The sequence below is a fragment of the Bos mutus genome, chromosome 4 (genome assembly GCF_027580195.1).
Source record: "Bos mutus isolate GX-2022 chromosome 4, NWIPB_WYAK_1.1, whole genome shotgun sequence".
Taxonomy (NCBI): Eukaryota; Metazoa; Chordata; class Mammalia; order Artiodactyla; family Bovidae; genus Bos; species Bos mutus.
Window position 1 is genome coordinate 89448088 of NC_091620.1, and position 15428 is coordinate 89463515.

At 37.2% G+C, this 15428-nt stretch overlaps 1 protein-coding gene across 1 annotated transcript in view; it reads right to left on the reverse strand.

The window, feature by feature from the left end:
- Window positions 1-15428, reverse strand: part of ITGB8 (integrin subunit beta 8) — a 98423-nt gene that overhangs the window by 60646 nt on the left and 22349 nt on the right. The window contains exon 2 of the mRNA XM_005908372.2: window positions 3204-3289. Coding sequence (XP_005908434.1) covers window positions 3204-3289 — 86 coding nt within the window. The remainder of the gene's footprint in view (window positions 1-3203; window positions 3290-15428) is intronic.

Below are 15428 nucleotides of genomic sequence, written 5' to 3' on the forward strand. Positions count from 1 at the left end.
CAGTGCTCCCACTCCAAAGGCTCAGGTCTTGATTTCTGGTCAGGAACTAAGATTCCACAAGTGGTTTGTTATGGCATTAAGTGAGATTAAAACAAATACCCAAAACCAAAAAAACAAATTTGAACCCCAGATAAATTGCAGTTACAAAATCAGGCAAATAAAAATTAAAATAATGGAATATACACATATACATATAGACCCATAAGCAAAGTAAAAACAGTTCAACAAAGTTAAGTGCAGTAGATTGACTCAGTAAAAATAGGAAATAAAAAATTATATTTACCAGTTAAGAACAAAACTAACTAAAGCACAAACTGGAAAACAAAACTAAAGCAAGGTGCCAAGTGGGAAATAAAGCAATGAAAACAAAACTAATAAATATATTGAGAGGAAGGAAAGAAAGAAAAGAAAGAAAGAATAGATATGCAAAGTTAAACAGAGGTAGATGAAGATTTATATACATCAAAGATTAACTGCAAGGGAAAAGTACAATAGGAAAGGCAAAGAAAGGAATAAATGTAGAAAAATATAATAGGTTTAAAGAAATTAAAAATTATAATTATAAAAAGAGAAAAAAAAAAAAAAAGGAAAAAAAGAAAAAAAAAGGAAAACTGTACAGAACTTCAAAAGCCCAATGTAGAGGCTGAGGTTTATGACAACAATAAAAACTGTGACTGAATAGAAACATGTGACTGAATATACACACATTAGCAAAATCAAAACAGTCCAACAAAAATAAAGTACAACAGATTGACCCAGCAAACAAAGGAAACCAAATATCTTATCTTCCAGTGTGACAGTCTTAACACAGGTTGCTTCCTCTAACGTGTTCTTAATTCAGGCGATTTTCTTAGGTCTGAATGAATTGCTTGAGTCTCACTGTAGCTCTTATAGTAACTTAAGCAATACCTGTGTGCCAAATGCTTCCCACATACAGTTTCATTTAAACTCCACCACTTGTCGTAGTTTCAGTTATTATTTCCATTTTAGAATTAGGGAATTAGAATTAGAATTTAGAATTAGAATTTTAGAATTAGGGAAAACTGAAGTTCACAGTGCATAGGTTAACATGGCCAAGGATACATAGTTGGAAACTGATGGAACTGGGATTTGAATCCCAGTTGATCTCATTTCAGAGCCTGTTTTTTTCAATATAAATATTAGGCTACCTTGTACCACATAGAAGAATATTTTGGGACATGAACAGCTAAGTCATTTCTGGGTGTTTTCTGAGATCCCCTTCTGAGGATTGGACCAATAGCAAACACCTCTGGAAGCCACTCCACCTTTCCTTCTTGGCTTACCTCCTTCCACATGACCACCTATTCCTCCTGTGAATATACAAAATCCCTCCCTTGTGGTAGGACTGACATTGCTGCTCCCATAACTGTGACTCTTCCAATTTTTCGTGCCAGTAGAGGTGTGAAATGGAGAAGGGTGCTCTCTGGAAGCTGACTGATTATGTATGGCTGGCATGTTGCACTTGGCTGACAACTGGGTTTCTGAACCATGTTTTGAAAACTCCTCTAAACTATAATCACTAAAGTTCTAAGGAACTGAAGTTAAGTTGGCACGGTCTTCACAACTGTAATAATCTTTCTTTGTGTATCCTCAGCATGTGCCTTGTGTTCAGTCATGTCAGATTCTTTGTGACCCCATGGACTGTAACGTGCCAAGCTTCTCTGTCCATGGAATTCTCCAGGCAAAAATACTGGAGTGGGTTGCCATTTCCTTCTCCAGGGCAATCATCTTCCTTAGTGCTGCAGTAAAAATCTAAAATGGAATGTTGGGTGAGGGTCAGGAAATACCAACATATCGATGAATATCAAGCATACCTGACAAGGAAAACCTGGAAGGAAACTCCAAACTTTAGGCTGTAGAGACGAGGAAAGGGAGGCTCAGAGAAAAGAGTGAATTCTACCTGGTCATTTGGATCATAGGAGGAATGAAACTGATCCTGGAAACTCTGGAATTGTCCTGTTACATTGTGTGGCTCCATGAATTCTGGCAAAGCACTGCCTAGTTTTGAGTGGCATCTTTTTTCTGACTGATAAAGCCAATAGTACATCCAGGAAGCGTTCAGGCTGTCAGTAGGGGGACTGCTTACTTATAGATATGGTTACTATTCATGAGCCCTTCCCTTGCCTTTTCCTTGACTTGCTGCATAGAAGAAAGTATTGACCATCATCCTTTGCTACTTTTCATATTTCTGTTTCCTCCTGGGGGATGCATAAGGGCAAGCAGTAACAGGAGAGATTGTAAAGATAATGATAGGTACCATTTTTTCAACTAAATCAACAAGTTGCAAAAGCTAGAGATTTCTCTTCACGCCAAACAAAAGGCCATTAAAAGTCTATTAGTTTCAATTTTCAGGAACTACATAAATAATTGTAAGTTACCTAGGAAATCTCATTAAAAACCCCAAATTAGCAGACGGCTTCTTCACTGAAACTTAATATATAAGGTAGTTTTGATTGAAAATTACCAACAAAAGAAATAACTGAAAACAACTTTAGAGCCCAACAAGGAAGGAAAACACTATAATGTTTTCCTAAAAAGTTTGTTATTGGGATATGTTTCTCTTTATTTGACTACAAAAATACTAATTTTGAAGAATAAACATTTTCTGATTATTTTGTATGCCACAGAATTTAAATGTACACAATATTGCATGAGTAGGGTCACATGTCAAACAAAAGCATCAAATTTTCCATAAGTAGCCAGTGAATTGATGTTCAGTGTTATGAAAGGGAGCAAATCACTTATCTCCAAGTATTTCAAATAAAAACAAATGAGATGGAATAATAAATTAGCTTGCTTTTCTTTAATAAGCAAGCACAAAACAATGATCCAACTTGGATATATAACCTAATGCCCCAAGCTGCAGCAAGAGTTTCACACAAAGCCTATGACCCATCAAAAGTTACTATCTGTGTTTGCCAATTCTTTCTATAGAACAGATGGAAAACATAAAACGGTTTGCACTTCATTTTAAAATTACCATAATTTTCCTAATAAAAAGGTTATACTTATAGTCAGCCAAACATGCTGTTTCCAAGCATAAAACCAAAGAACATTTTCCTGATACTCAACAATATCTTTCTTTTTTCCTGATGCATCTTCAAGGCAGAGAATATTAGGTCAATGAAATCATGCAGGAAAAGACAAAGGATCCAAAAGGGAAAGAAAGGAAAAAGGCACACCTCTTGAGCACACCATCCACATTCCGGACCCAGCGCAAGGCACTTGGTGCAGGACACTGCATTCGAAGATGCACATCTATTGTCTTCTGTAATGGAGGATAAAATGAGGCATTATGGTTTACTCTCACATTGGGAATTATGTGCAATTCTAGACCAAAGTGTATTTTGAAAACTGAAATAAGCTTACCCATAGTTATAAATATGTGACAACAAAAATATGTAATATCTTTGAGAAGAGTTAACCTGATCACTGCAATTCATATATGCCATATTTTCTGGATAGTTAGTTATCTAGCTTTATAAAATTAGGGAGAAGGAGGTGATAAAAATATGACTTTAGTCAGTCTTAGGGGTTTGGTCTGAAATTCTGTTGCAATGGTAGAGGATCCTCCAAATTTTTTAGTGTGCTAAAGTTTCACCATAGTTCATATTATCTGAACCAATGAGGTGGTTTTGGATTTAGAATTCTTCCTATAAAAATAATCATGTACAGACCTCAATCTCAACATGTAAATATGTATTGAGTCATAGTGAATGAAGTTTCTGTGAAACAATCTTAATGGACATACAGAGTAGTTCACTTGGTAATTCTGACTGCATTAATATTGATTATTTTGACTTGAAGGATATCAGAACCAGATAAAATGGCATGATTCATCATTTTAGAAGTAAAATGGCAAAAATGAATGAGTTGTTTTAGTTAATCTAATTTAATTTCTGTGACTGAACCACTTTAATATCATGACCAATTCACTTTTGCATAGATACCCACACTTTTCTATTGGGTGTTAATAACATAGTTGAGCTGGGATACTGTTTACCTTTATCCTTCTAGCCACCTACTACTTAGATCATTAAAAAGAGACTCATCACTATAAATTTAAATACCTAAAATATAATAAAGAGTGAGTCATAAGTTATTTTATCATAAGGTTTTATTGGAACAATTACATGCTTCCTATATTTCATCCTTTACTATGAAATGTAGTAAAATGTAGGGAAATCACAGCACTCTACCCATTACTTCAGACACACAGTACATATCATAGATATCTTGGTTCTAAGCAATCCAGGTGGAGTAAAAACCATATAAGCAAATAATAAAATACAGAGTGATAGGTGTAACAAAATATCACCAATGCACTATGGGAATATAGTGAGGAACTTCTCTCTCTGCTTAGAGGGGAGAGCAGGGGTCGGAGAAGAGGGCAAGTTACATAGCATGTCTCTTTGCCATCTCAATTTGTTTCTTCTCATTTGTGTTTATCTCTGTTTTAAACATGTAATAGGCATGAAAAAAAGACTGTGTGTGCCCAATCACACACGTAAGTGGATAGAACCTACAAAATCTCTATCTGTCCCCGTCTAATTGGTTTCTTCTTTTCTTCTCTTGCAATTTGCCCCAATATTCTAGAATCTTCTGACTTGGAGGTGGTGTGGGATGGGCATTGGCAGTGAAGAGAGAGAGGAATACAGGAGAGTAAACACAGCAGAGAGGTGCTAACCTGGAGTGGTAGTGAGCATTCTTTCCTGTATTTTCCCAGACATCCATGAGTTAAGCTAAAAACATTTTCTCCTAGTGTCTCATTGTTCTATTACCCCTCTCTATGTCCCGTTCATCCTTTTTCCTTGACTTTATATCAGCTTTTAAAATACACTATCCAAAACATCTTCCCTGATTTAGATGCACTGGCCTAGAATTTTCTTTACTAGTCTAGAATTCCAGAGACTAAAAAAAATAACTAATATTTGGGCTCTCTTTACTATGAGTGTGGTTTCCAACTATGAAGACTCCATAACCTAAAAACTTTTCATTTGGCTTATCCTCCAAAACTGTAAAGCCTGCTTATTTCCAAAGTATTTAGGAGAGGAGTGACCTTTTTAGTTTTGTCCCCAGAATGGAAGTCAGTTTAGGTTGATAAATCAAGCACATTTGCAGACCTAACTTGACCTTTACCAACTCTTAGGTTTGACCCTTGGAAGAAAAGCTATGACCAACCTAGACAGCATATTAAGAAGCAGAGACATTCCTTTACCAACAAAGGTCTATCTAGTCAAAGCTATGGTTTTTCCAGTAGTCATGTATGGATGAGAGAGTGAGACTATAAAGAAAGCTGAGAACTGAAGAATTGATGCTTTTGAACTGTGGTGTTGGAGAAGACTCCTGAGAGTCTCTTGGACAGCAAGGAGACCCAACCAGTCAATCCTAAAGGAAATCAGTCCTGAATATTCATTGGAAGGACTGATGCTAAAAGCTGAAACGCCAATACTTTGGCCACCTGATGTGAAGAACCGACTCATTGGAAAAGACCCTGATGGTGGGAAAGATTGAAGGCAGGAAGAGAAGGGGACGACAGAGGATGAGATGGTTGGATGGCATCACCAACGCAATGGACATGAGTTTGAGTGATCTCCAGGAGTTGGTGATGGACAGGGAGGCCTGGTGTGCTGCAGTCCATGGGGTCGCAAAGAGTAGGGCACAACTGAGCGACTGAACTGAACTGAAGCTTGACACAACTGGAAGATGGAATTAAGCCTATTTCAGATCAGATTTGACCATGCATTTCATTTAATCGGTGAGACTTTTGCTCTGGCAGTGAAGACCGCAGTCTCCTAGAAGGGAAACTACAGATTCTTTGATTCTGGTCTTTGTTTCTAATAGTTGTCTGACTCTGTCTTAAGTTAACACAGTTCAAGTTCAAGTCAGGCTGTTACTTCTATAGCACATGTAGTAAATAATGAATTTATAAGCAAACATCTGTTGTCTCTGAATTTTGCTTTCTGACTGTTTTGTTTCAAAAGTTCTAATGCCAACTTCTGTTTTCAAACTTTGTCACCTAAGGATGATGACCAAGAGAGACAGAAACTTTGGTTCTATTAATATTTCCTAGGTTCCAAGGCTAACATCAGAGTCTACCTAATTACAGGAAAAATGATCCTATATATGGATATAAAGGAGGTGGGCCTTCTGGTTCTCCAGAACTGGATTAAGGCCATAAATTGAACTCCACGGGAATAGTGTCAAATATTACTGCTGCTGCTGCTGCTGCTGCTAAGTCGCTTCAGTCGTGTCCGACTCTGTGCGACCCCATAGACGGCAGCCCACCAGGCTCCCCTGTCCCTGGGATTCTCCAGGCAAGAACACTGGAGTGGGTTGCCATTTCCTTCTCCAATGCAAGAAAGTGGAAAGTGAAAGTGAAGCCGCTCAGTCATGTCCGACTGTTAGCGACCCCATGGACTACAGCCCACCAGGCTCCTAGAGAGTATCATAGTTAGACTTTAGAGAAGACGAGTCAATACACTTTGGTAAGCATAATTTTACGGATTTCCTTTTTAATTTTAAAGTATGCAAGTAAGTTAATACCTAACATAATATTATCATATTAGTTAGCAGTTGTTTATACTGAATGGTCTTGCTACTATGTGGGCTATTAGACACCAAGTGTTAGGAGTTTGTGTGTGTGTGTGATCAGTCTCCACATCTTCTCAGTTTATTCCCATCCCTGAGTCAGCATCACAGGAAGGCTGCTTTCCAGCAAAAGTCTCCTAGCAGCCTTCAGAGCTGACACCTCATTAGAGGGTGTGCTTGAGCAGTTCTTCCCCCTCCTCTATGGTAGTGGTGGCTACTTATCCAGGTATTTGTCCAGTTATGTGGTTTTAATCACCTTGTTGTTTATGTTCCAATACTCTGTTCCAATTAAGGATTTTTAATGGACTCTAATTAAATTCTTAAGCCAGTGGAAACAGAATAATAATATCATAAACCACATATCCTCAGAACTCTCTTTTGTGTCCATTTGTTTTAGGCCTAAGTGCCTTACAAACCCTATTTTATTAGAAAGTGTGCTGCCATGACAGAAATGAATAAAGGATTTAACATCATACTGTCAGTAACTGCATACATTCTGAATAAGTCAAATTCCTTGATCTATGAGCATGAGTCGGAGAAGGCAATGGCACCCTACTCCAGTACTCTTGCCTGGAAAATCCCATGGACAGAGGAGCCTGGTAGGCTGCAGTCCATGGGGTCGCGAAGAGTCGGACACGACTGAGCGACTTCCCTTTCACTTTTCACTTTCATGCACTGGAGAAGGAAATGGCAACCCACTCCAGTGTTCTTGCCTGGAGAATCCCAGGGATAGGGGAGCCTGGTGGGCTGCTGTTTATTGGGTCGCACAGAGTGGGACAACTGAAGCAACTTAGCAGCAGCAGCAGCAGCATGAGCATGAGTGGAAAGTCTTACTTTTTCTCATCATGTTACGCCTGGAGGTGACAGATGTGATGAGGTAGCATGGTTAATTGGTTACTGCGAACAAAGTACCAGATTTCCATAGCACTACCATTTAGCAGCTATGTGCCCTTAAGCTAGTTACCTAAATTCTCTGAGGCTCCATTTCTTCCACTGTAACATGGGGCTAACTTTACCTGTATCAAAATACTTATATGAGATGCATCACAAGTACAAGCATGCCAGGAATAGTGCTTGGCAAATATTAGGCACTCAATAAAGGGATTATTGTAATGTTATTATAATAAATTATATGTGTATATATATATATACAGATGTATATATTTATACATATATATTTATATGTTTGCATACACACATCTGTGTAGGGTTTCCCTGGTAGCTTAGGCGGTAAAGAATCTGCCTGCAATGCAGGAGAGCCAGGTTCGATCTCTGGGTCAGGAAGATCCCCAGAGAAGGAAATGGCAATCCAGTCCAGTATTCTTGCCTGGAAAATTCCATGGACAGAGGAGCCTGGTGGGCTATAATACATGGGGTCACAGAGTCAGACACAACTGAGTGACTAATGGATACACATACATCTGTGTATATATGTTTAGTTCTGCTTTCAAAAAAAAAAAAAATGAAGGCATTGTGTGTCTTTAAGTTTGTTTAAAATGTAACTGGTTTTCTTTAAAATGAAAGTCCTGGACTTCCCTGGTGGTCCAGTGGTTAAGAATCCACCTGCCAGTGCAGAGGATATGGGTTCAATCCCTGGCCCAGGAAGATTCCACATGCCACAGGGCAACTAAGCCCATGTGCCTCAACTACTGAAGCCCATGCACTCTGGAGCCCATGCTCCCCAATAAGCCACCTCGGTGAGAAGCCCATGCACTGCAACTAGAGAGTAACCCCTGCTTGCCACAACTACAGAAAAACTGAGCAATTTAGTCAAATATATGCATATCAGTCCAATCTATTACAATACAATTTGGCATGACTCTAATTGGATTTCTGAAAATCTCTTAGAACACCTTCATTTTGTTCAAATTTTAAAAAGTGAACATTGACTTAATCTGAATAATTTTTGAATCATTTCCCAGAATTAAGTGTTTAGGATACATGTGAAGAAAGCCTCCGTAACTGTCTGTCATGAACTGTAATAAATAGTAATCATCAATAGGATAAAGTACACAAAATCAAGAAATTACATGCTCATGACACTCATTTATGTGTTTTGTTTTAAATGATATGTTTATAATATTATTTTGAGAATGTTTAATTTATAGAAGTAAAAAAGAGGAAGAATCTGGACCAGGAAAAAATAACCTAAAGACAGTAGAAATTTCAGTGTTTAACTTGGGATCTTTCCATAAATCAAATGATCAGATCAAGTGGAAGTTTAGGAAACATTTTTGTGCTCTAAACTCTAGACCACAGAATTTCAACAAAATTCAAAGGATGTCCATAGTTATCTGAAATAAGGAACAATGAAAACTAATAAAGATTATTGTACTTGTTATCTAGAATTAATCATTTTAGATTCTCCTGTTACTTTTAGATAGAATAATTTGTGAAAAATGCATAAGTGCATTTTTTCTTGATTGCATTTACTATACAAATTAAATTAAACTTGGGTAATTATATAAAACTGCTTCCTTTAAAAAAAACAAATCATATTATAATGGATATATATTCTACTTTGATAACAGTCAAAACTAGGCAAACTGAGCACACACAATAAAGTTTGTAATATAACTTCAGAGTTTCTTTGTTCTCGATGTATATCATAGTCATGTAAATGTTAGATATTTTTGAAATATATTACCTGATTACCGAAAGCTCTCACGTACATGAAATTTAATGTACTATCATTTGATATAAAAATGAAAACAAAGAAATAGATTTGTGCTCTAGTCATTTGCAATTATCTGGTTATTCCCAGTTTTGATTGAGAACTGTTTACTAAAGGCCCCTCAAAAAATATAGAGAGGGAGGAGGTGATTTATGACTCTTCCTTAGAAAATCAGGCACAGCAAACAAACCACCAAAGTCACAGTTAATTTTTTTTTTCACTGTTAAATTTTAATAAGGATTAAGTAAAGAGGCAACAGAGAAAAGATGGAAATGTGGGAAGCTCTTTGGAAAAGATGGATCTGGGTAGGGAAGCTGGGTAAAGCTTAGAAATATATTACAAGGAAGTTAGTGCCTGAGGCAGTATCTCAAAAGAGGGAGAGCAAGGAAGTAATACAGCCATTGGTATTTCTCTTTTTCCTCATTTGTTCCTTGGGAGTTCACATATATAATACAAAATTGAATTGCTCATTTGCTTAGCAAATATGTTGGTGCAAAGTCTGATCTCAGCCTAATCCCACCCAGAAGTCATAGCAAATTGATACCACAGTGTTTTTCCACCTTGAGGCAAAGGTGGTCTGACTTTTATACCCTCATACCAGTCATTCATTGGTTTCAGGCAGCCTGGAGGGCATAGGAAGGAGACAGGGTGGATTAAAGTCCCATTTATCTTTGAGCCATGTGGGTCACTTCGGTGGAAGCCAATTCTGAGAAGGTGGCATTTGGAGCCATTAACAGCCAAAACTCAAAGTAGCTAGGGATGGTGTGCTAGCCTATAAAAGGACTCTGGGTGGGGTGCCATCAATATCTCCTATAATGATGTACCCTAAATAGCGATAAATAATTAGAATAGCAGGCAGAGGACAGCTCTTTGCCTGCCTGGTTCTTTACTAACAGTATCCTAGTTTTGCTGAATATGGCATTGAGAAGATCTGGATCACCACCTTTTCCAGCCTCTCTTATGTGGTCATATGATTAGTTCTGATGACTAGGATGATGAGGCAGAAGTTGCTGAATGGGGGTTCTGTCAGAGTTCCTCAAAAAAGAGGGCTGATTCAGCTGGAAGGCCCCTTTTGCCTTATGCCTGTCTTCCTTCTTCCTGCCTAGAACATAGATGTGATGTCCCGAGCAGCAGCAGCAATCTTCAGATTTGAGGTAACCTTTCTCATGACAGCCACAGTCTGTCTGTCTCATGACAGACAGACAGATAGTAAAGTTTGCAAAAATAAAGGATCCCAAGCTGCTCATCTCTGTGGAGTTGCTCCCCTCTTTCCGGGTTGTCTCTCAGGACTGTTTCTGACATTAACAGGAAAATTCACACCAATCTTACTTAAGTCACTGTTTGTAAAGGCCACTAGCAGATAAACACAGTGCCTAAGATAATTTTTCATCTGTTTCAAAGGATAAATTAATAAGATATTCATAGCAGCATCATTTACAGTCGCCTAGATATGGAAGCAATGTAAGTGTCCATCAATGGATGAATGGATTTAGAAACTGTGTTAGTTGTTTAGTCATGTCCAACTTTTGCAGTCCCATGGACTGTATAGCCTGCCAGCCTCTTCTGTCCATGAGATTTTCCAGACAAGAATACTGGAGTGGTTGTCATTTCCTTCTCCAGGGGATTTTTCTGACCCCAGGATCGAACCTGAGTCTCCTGCACTGCAGGCAGATTCTTTACCAACTGAGCTACCAGGGAAACCTATATATATGTATAAATATTCAATTTATATATTTATATATGTTATATATATTTATATATGTTATATACATATATGGTTATATATGTATGTAACACATCTTCTATATCTTCTGTTATATACAATGGAATATTACTCAGCCATAAAGAAGAGTAAAATTTTGCTATTTGCAACAACATGGATGAATTGAAGAGTATTATGCTAAGTGAAATAAGTCAGAGAAACATAAATACTGTATGATATAATTTATATGTGGTATATATAAAATAAAACAAACCAGTGAATACAACGAAAAGGAAAGAGACTCAGAGATATAGAGAAAAAAACTAGTAGTTACCAGTGGGGAGAAAGAAGCGGGAAGGAGCAAGATATAGTTAGGGGAATAAGAGGTACAAATTATTATATTAAAAAAAAAACTACAAGGATATATTGTATCACACAGGGAATATAGCCAATATTTTACAGTACCTATAAATGGAATGTAACATTTAAAATTGTAAATCACTATGTTGTATATCAGAAAATTACAATATTATACATCAACTATATATCAATGAAAAAAATAAGAGAAAGATGAGCAGAATTAATGTAAATACTCTTTTAGAAATGTTAAGCATAGCATTAAAAAAACAGATCATCTATCATAAAGAGACTGAATTTTAATGTTTTGCTTTACCTTGGAAAAGTAAACCTACTAGACTGTCAGTTCCTAGAAAACAGGTGATTATATTTGTTTTCTTTCTTTCCTCAGTGTGTGAGCCTAGCACCTGGTACACACTTAATAAACGTGTGATGAGGCATTGCAGGCAGATTCTTTACCAGCTGAGCTACCAGGGACGCCCGAATAATTGATATTCTAAATTGAGTTTATCTATTTAATTTCTGAAGTCTTTCTAGCTCTGATTATTTGCATTTTAAAATAATCTTTCTTTCGCAAACATATTTTTGCAATATAACTATGTTTACTTAATATTTCACATCTGAATGAACTTATGTTGATGTTTCCAAATGTGAAAAAAAAACATATATACCTATAGTGACAAATTTCTTTTCCTTACATTGGTCTTCTGATAATATTTCTGCTGATTTTTTTAAAAGCAAGGTTACTTTCTTTCTAAAGAACTTTGAAAATGTGATGAAATGAGTTTTGTTGTTGTTATTTAGTCACTAAGTCCTGTTTGACTCTTTGTGACCCCATACACTGCGGCCCACAAGGCTCTTCAGTCCATGATTTCCCGGGCTAGAATACTGGAGTGGATTGCCATTTCCTCCTCCGGGGATCTTCCCAATGGAATGATACTGAATTGAAATAGCACTTTTGAATGCTACCATTATCAGATGCAAAACTATCAAATTCACTTGCCTTCTTTCTCTTTTTAAAAAAATTATTTATTTATTTTTGGCTGTGCTGGTTCTTCATTGCTGTCTGGGCTTTCGCTAGTTGCAGAGAACAGGGGCTGCTCTCTAGGTGCTGTGAGCAGGCTTCTCATTGTGGCAGCTTCTCTTATTGCAGAGAAGCTCTAGGGCGCATGGGCTTCAGTTTGCAGCACATGGGCTCAGTAGTTGGGGCTCCTGGTCTCTAGAAAGTGAAAGTGAAAGCAAAAGTCACTCAGTCTGCTGCTTTGTGATCCCACGGACTATACTGTCCATGGCATTCTCTAGGCCAGAATACTGGAGTGGGTAGCCTTTCCCTTCTCTGAGGATCTTCCCAACCCAGGGACTGAATCCAGGTCTCCTGCATTGCAGGTGGATTCTTTACCTGCTGAGCCATATGGGAAGCCCAAGAATACTGGATTGGGTAGCCTATCCCTTCTCCAGTGGATCTTCCCAACCCAGGAATCAAACTGGGATCTCCTGCATTGCAGGTGGATTCTTTACCAACTGAACTATCAGGGTCTCTAGAGCGCAGGATAAGTAGTTGCTCCAAGGGATGTGGGATCTTCCTGCATCAGGGATCGAACCCGTGTACCCTGCACTGGCAGGTGGATTTTGTTTTTACCACCGAACACCAGGGAGGCCTTTATTTTATTTTTCTTATTGTTCAGATCTAAATCAAATTCCATTTTCAGCAAATGTTCTTTGCCCCTGTGAGATTGAGTAACTTCTTACTAAGCAGAACTTCCTTATAATGCAAATGTTAGGAAATAGCACTAGTATGTTTTCTTCTCATTAACTAGGTTTATTAGGCTTTTATTATATATAATCCTTGTTTCAGGGACAAATTTCAACCCTCCTTGTTACACAGCAAAAAATATCATGTGAATACAACACAGTTTTTATGCTAGCACAAAAATTTTTGGAGCATAAATGGAGAAAATAAAGCCACTTTAAACACTGGGCAGGTTAAGAAATGTTAGGGCAATACTTCACATTCCATTAGTCTGCCCTGCCCTGTTTGGGGCAATCCCAACATGAGTCAGTATTTAAAGTGTGCTGGAATGACAGAAATCAAAACCCTAATTCATGATGGAATTTACAAGAACCATTGTGAAGCCATTGATGGCACTCATTTGTGTTGAAATGGGCACAGCAAGAAGGCTAATCTGGAGGGGTCATATCAAAACTTTTATTGTGGCTCATTTATATACATTTTAACCACCTTTGCTTTGAAAAGTTCTGATTGCAGACCACTTTGGGTGATGTATAACTTACACTCTACACCAGAGTACCTTTTAACTTGAAAGCGGGAACTATTAATTACACTGGTGAAACAGGTGTAAACTGAAACTCCTTAGGCAAGCTGAGGCCTCAGGTCATCTTAAATGCACAGTTGTTTTGTGCATAGAACAAGAAATAATAACAAAACACAAGGCAATTCATGCTCAGGTGACAGAAAATGTAAAAGGAGAATTAAAACACCATGAATTATTATTAAAGGAATCTCTTCACATTGAGGAAGATCCATCAGGTTTGAAGGATAGGTAACATACAGAAATCTGGCTGAAAATTTGTTTGTTTTTTTAGATATCTTCTTTGAAATGGCAAGAAGATGAAAGACTATAAAGAATATTTGTCAATTTCATTTGAAAATGACTTTGCAGTTCATATTATTTCCTAAACAGTGAATATTCTTTTGGTGGGCTACACAGGTATCCAACATAAAACAAGATAGTTCCTGAAGAGGCTCAAATCCAGTTTTGCATTTGCTTCTTTGCCTGTGTATATCAGTTTGTCTTCTGACATTCACTCACCTGGTGAGAATTTGTGACAACGCGAGGGAAACTCAGAAAGAAAGGTGAGGGACAAAAACACAGCCTATCTCAGTATGGCTTTCCTATTTCACACTTGGAACTTGAAAAAAGATGAAAATCTCAAGATTCAAGGAGGGCTCCAGAGGCCCCTCTGAAACAAATTCTGGTTAAAGCTGCATTTGTCTAACTTGGAAAAGCAATATTAGTCATGTGCTTTGTGTCTTGTTTTAACTGGAACTTTTCCATACATTCCAACTGTCCTATTTATGAGGCACACTCCCTTTTTATAAAAGCCAAAATATTCACCGGTTTCCCACTCTGTTCCTCTAAATAATGTTTTTTAATCTAGCACACTAGAGTTCTAGGGGTTTTTCCTCTCCAACTCTTGGCATGCATGAATTTCCTTTCTCCTACCTAAAAAAAAAAAAAAAGTACTATTCATTTCTTAGTTAAGGAGGTAAAGAAAAATGCCAAAGGATAATAGGAATACATTTTTTTCATTATATCTTTTAATCTTGAAGTCATGTTGCAGGTGTGCATTTGATTAGAGCAGCAGAGAAACACTGTATTGTAAAGAATTTTGTTTTAAATAAAAAAAATAAATTAAAACTCAAAGAGTGAGCTTTAGCTCATTCAGCATTTGGTTTTCCTGTAATTACATTTCGGAGACCAAAAAGGTATCTATAATTGACTCTGCCACTTGAAAATCTGCTCTTGTATATACAATAGGATAAAATAAGGGGGAAAACTCCAAATATTTATTAAGTGATTATTCTCTCTTGGGCCCTGTACCAAACACTTCATATGTATTATCTCACTAAAAATTTATAAAAGTCTTATGGAGAAAGCACTGTTATACCCATTTTAAAGAAGAGGAACTAAGGTAAAGTCTCATTTCAAAGTCACATAACTAGAAAGCCCAGAGAACAAGTGTGAATCCAATTCTGACTACAGAGTCTTTTCTCTTAAATGTTGTCCTATATTGAATATAAGAAAACATAAAGAAAGACAATTATACCAAAGTATGATTTTAAAACCCTTGTTAATTAGTACTATTATTAATTCTTAAGTGATGACTCAATAATAATTCCCATGTAGCTGAAGACAGTTCTTTCATATTAGTAGCATGTCATTACTTTTCCTATCATCAATCCAACTCTGGAGATGAGGATGTTAGATTCTCCCCAGTAGAATTATTTTCTGTCCTCAGTGCCAAAGACTTCCCTGAGTACTTCGGTGCCCTTTTCAAAAT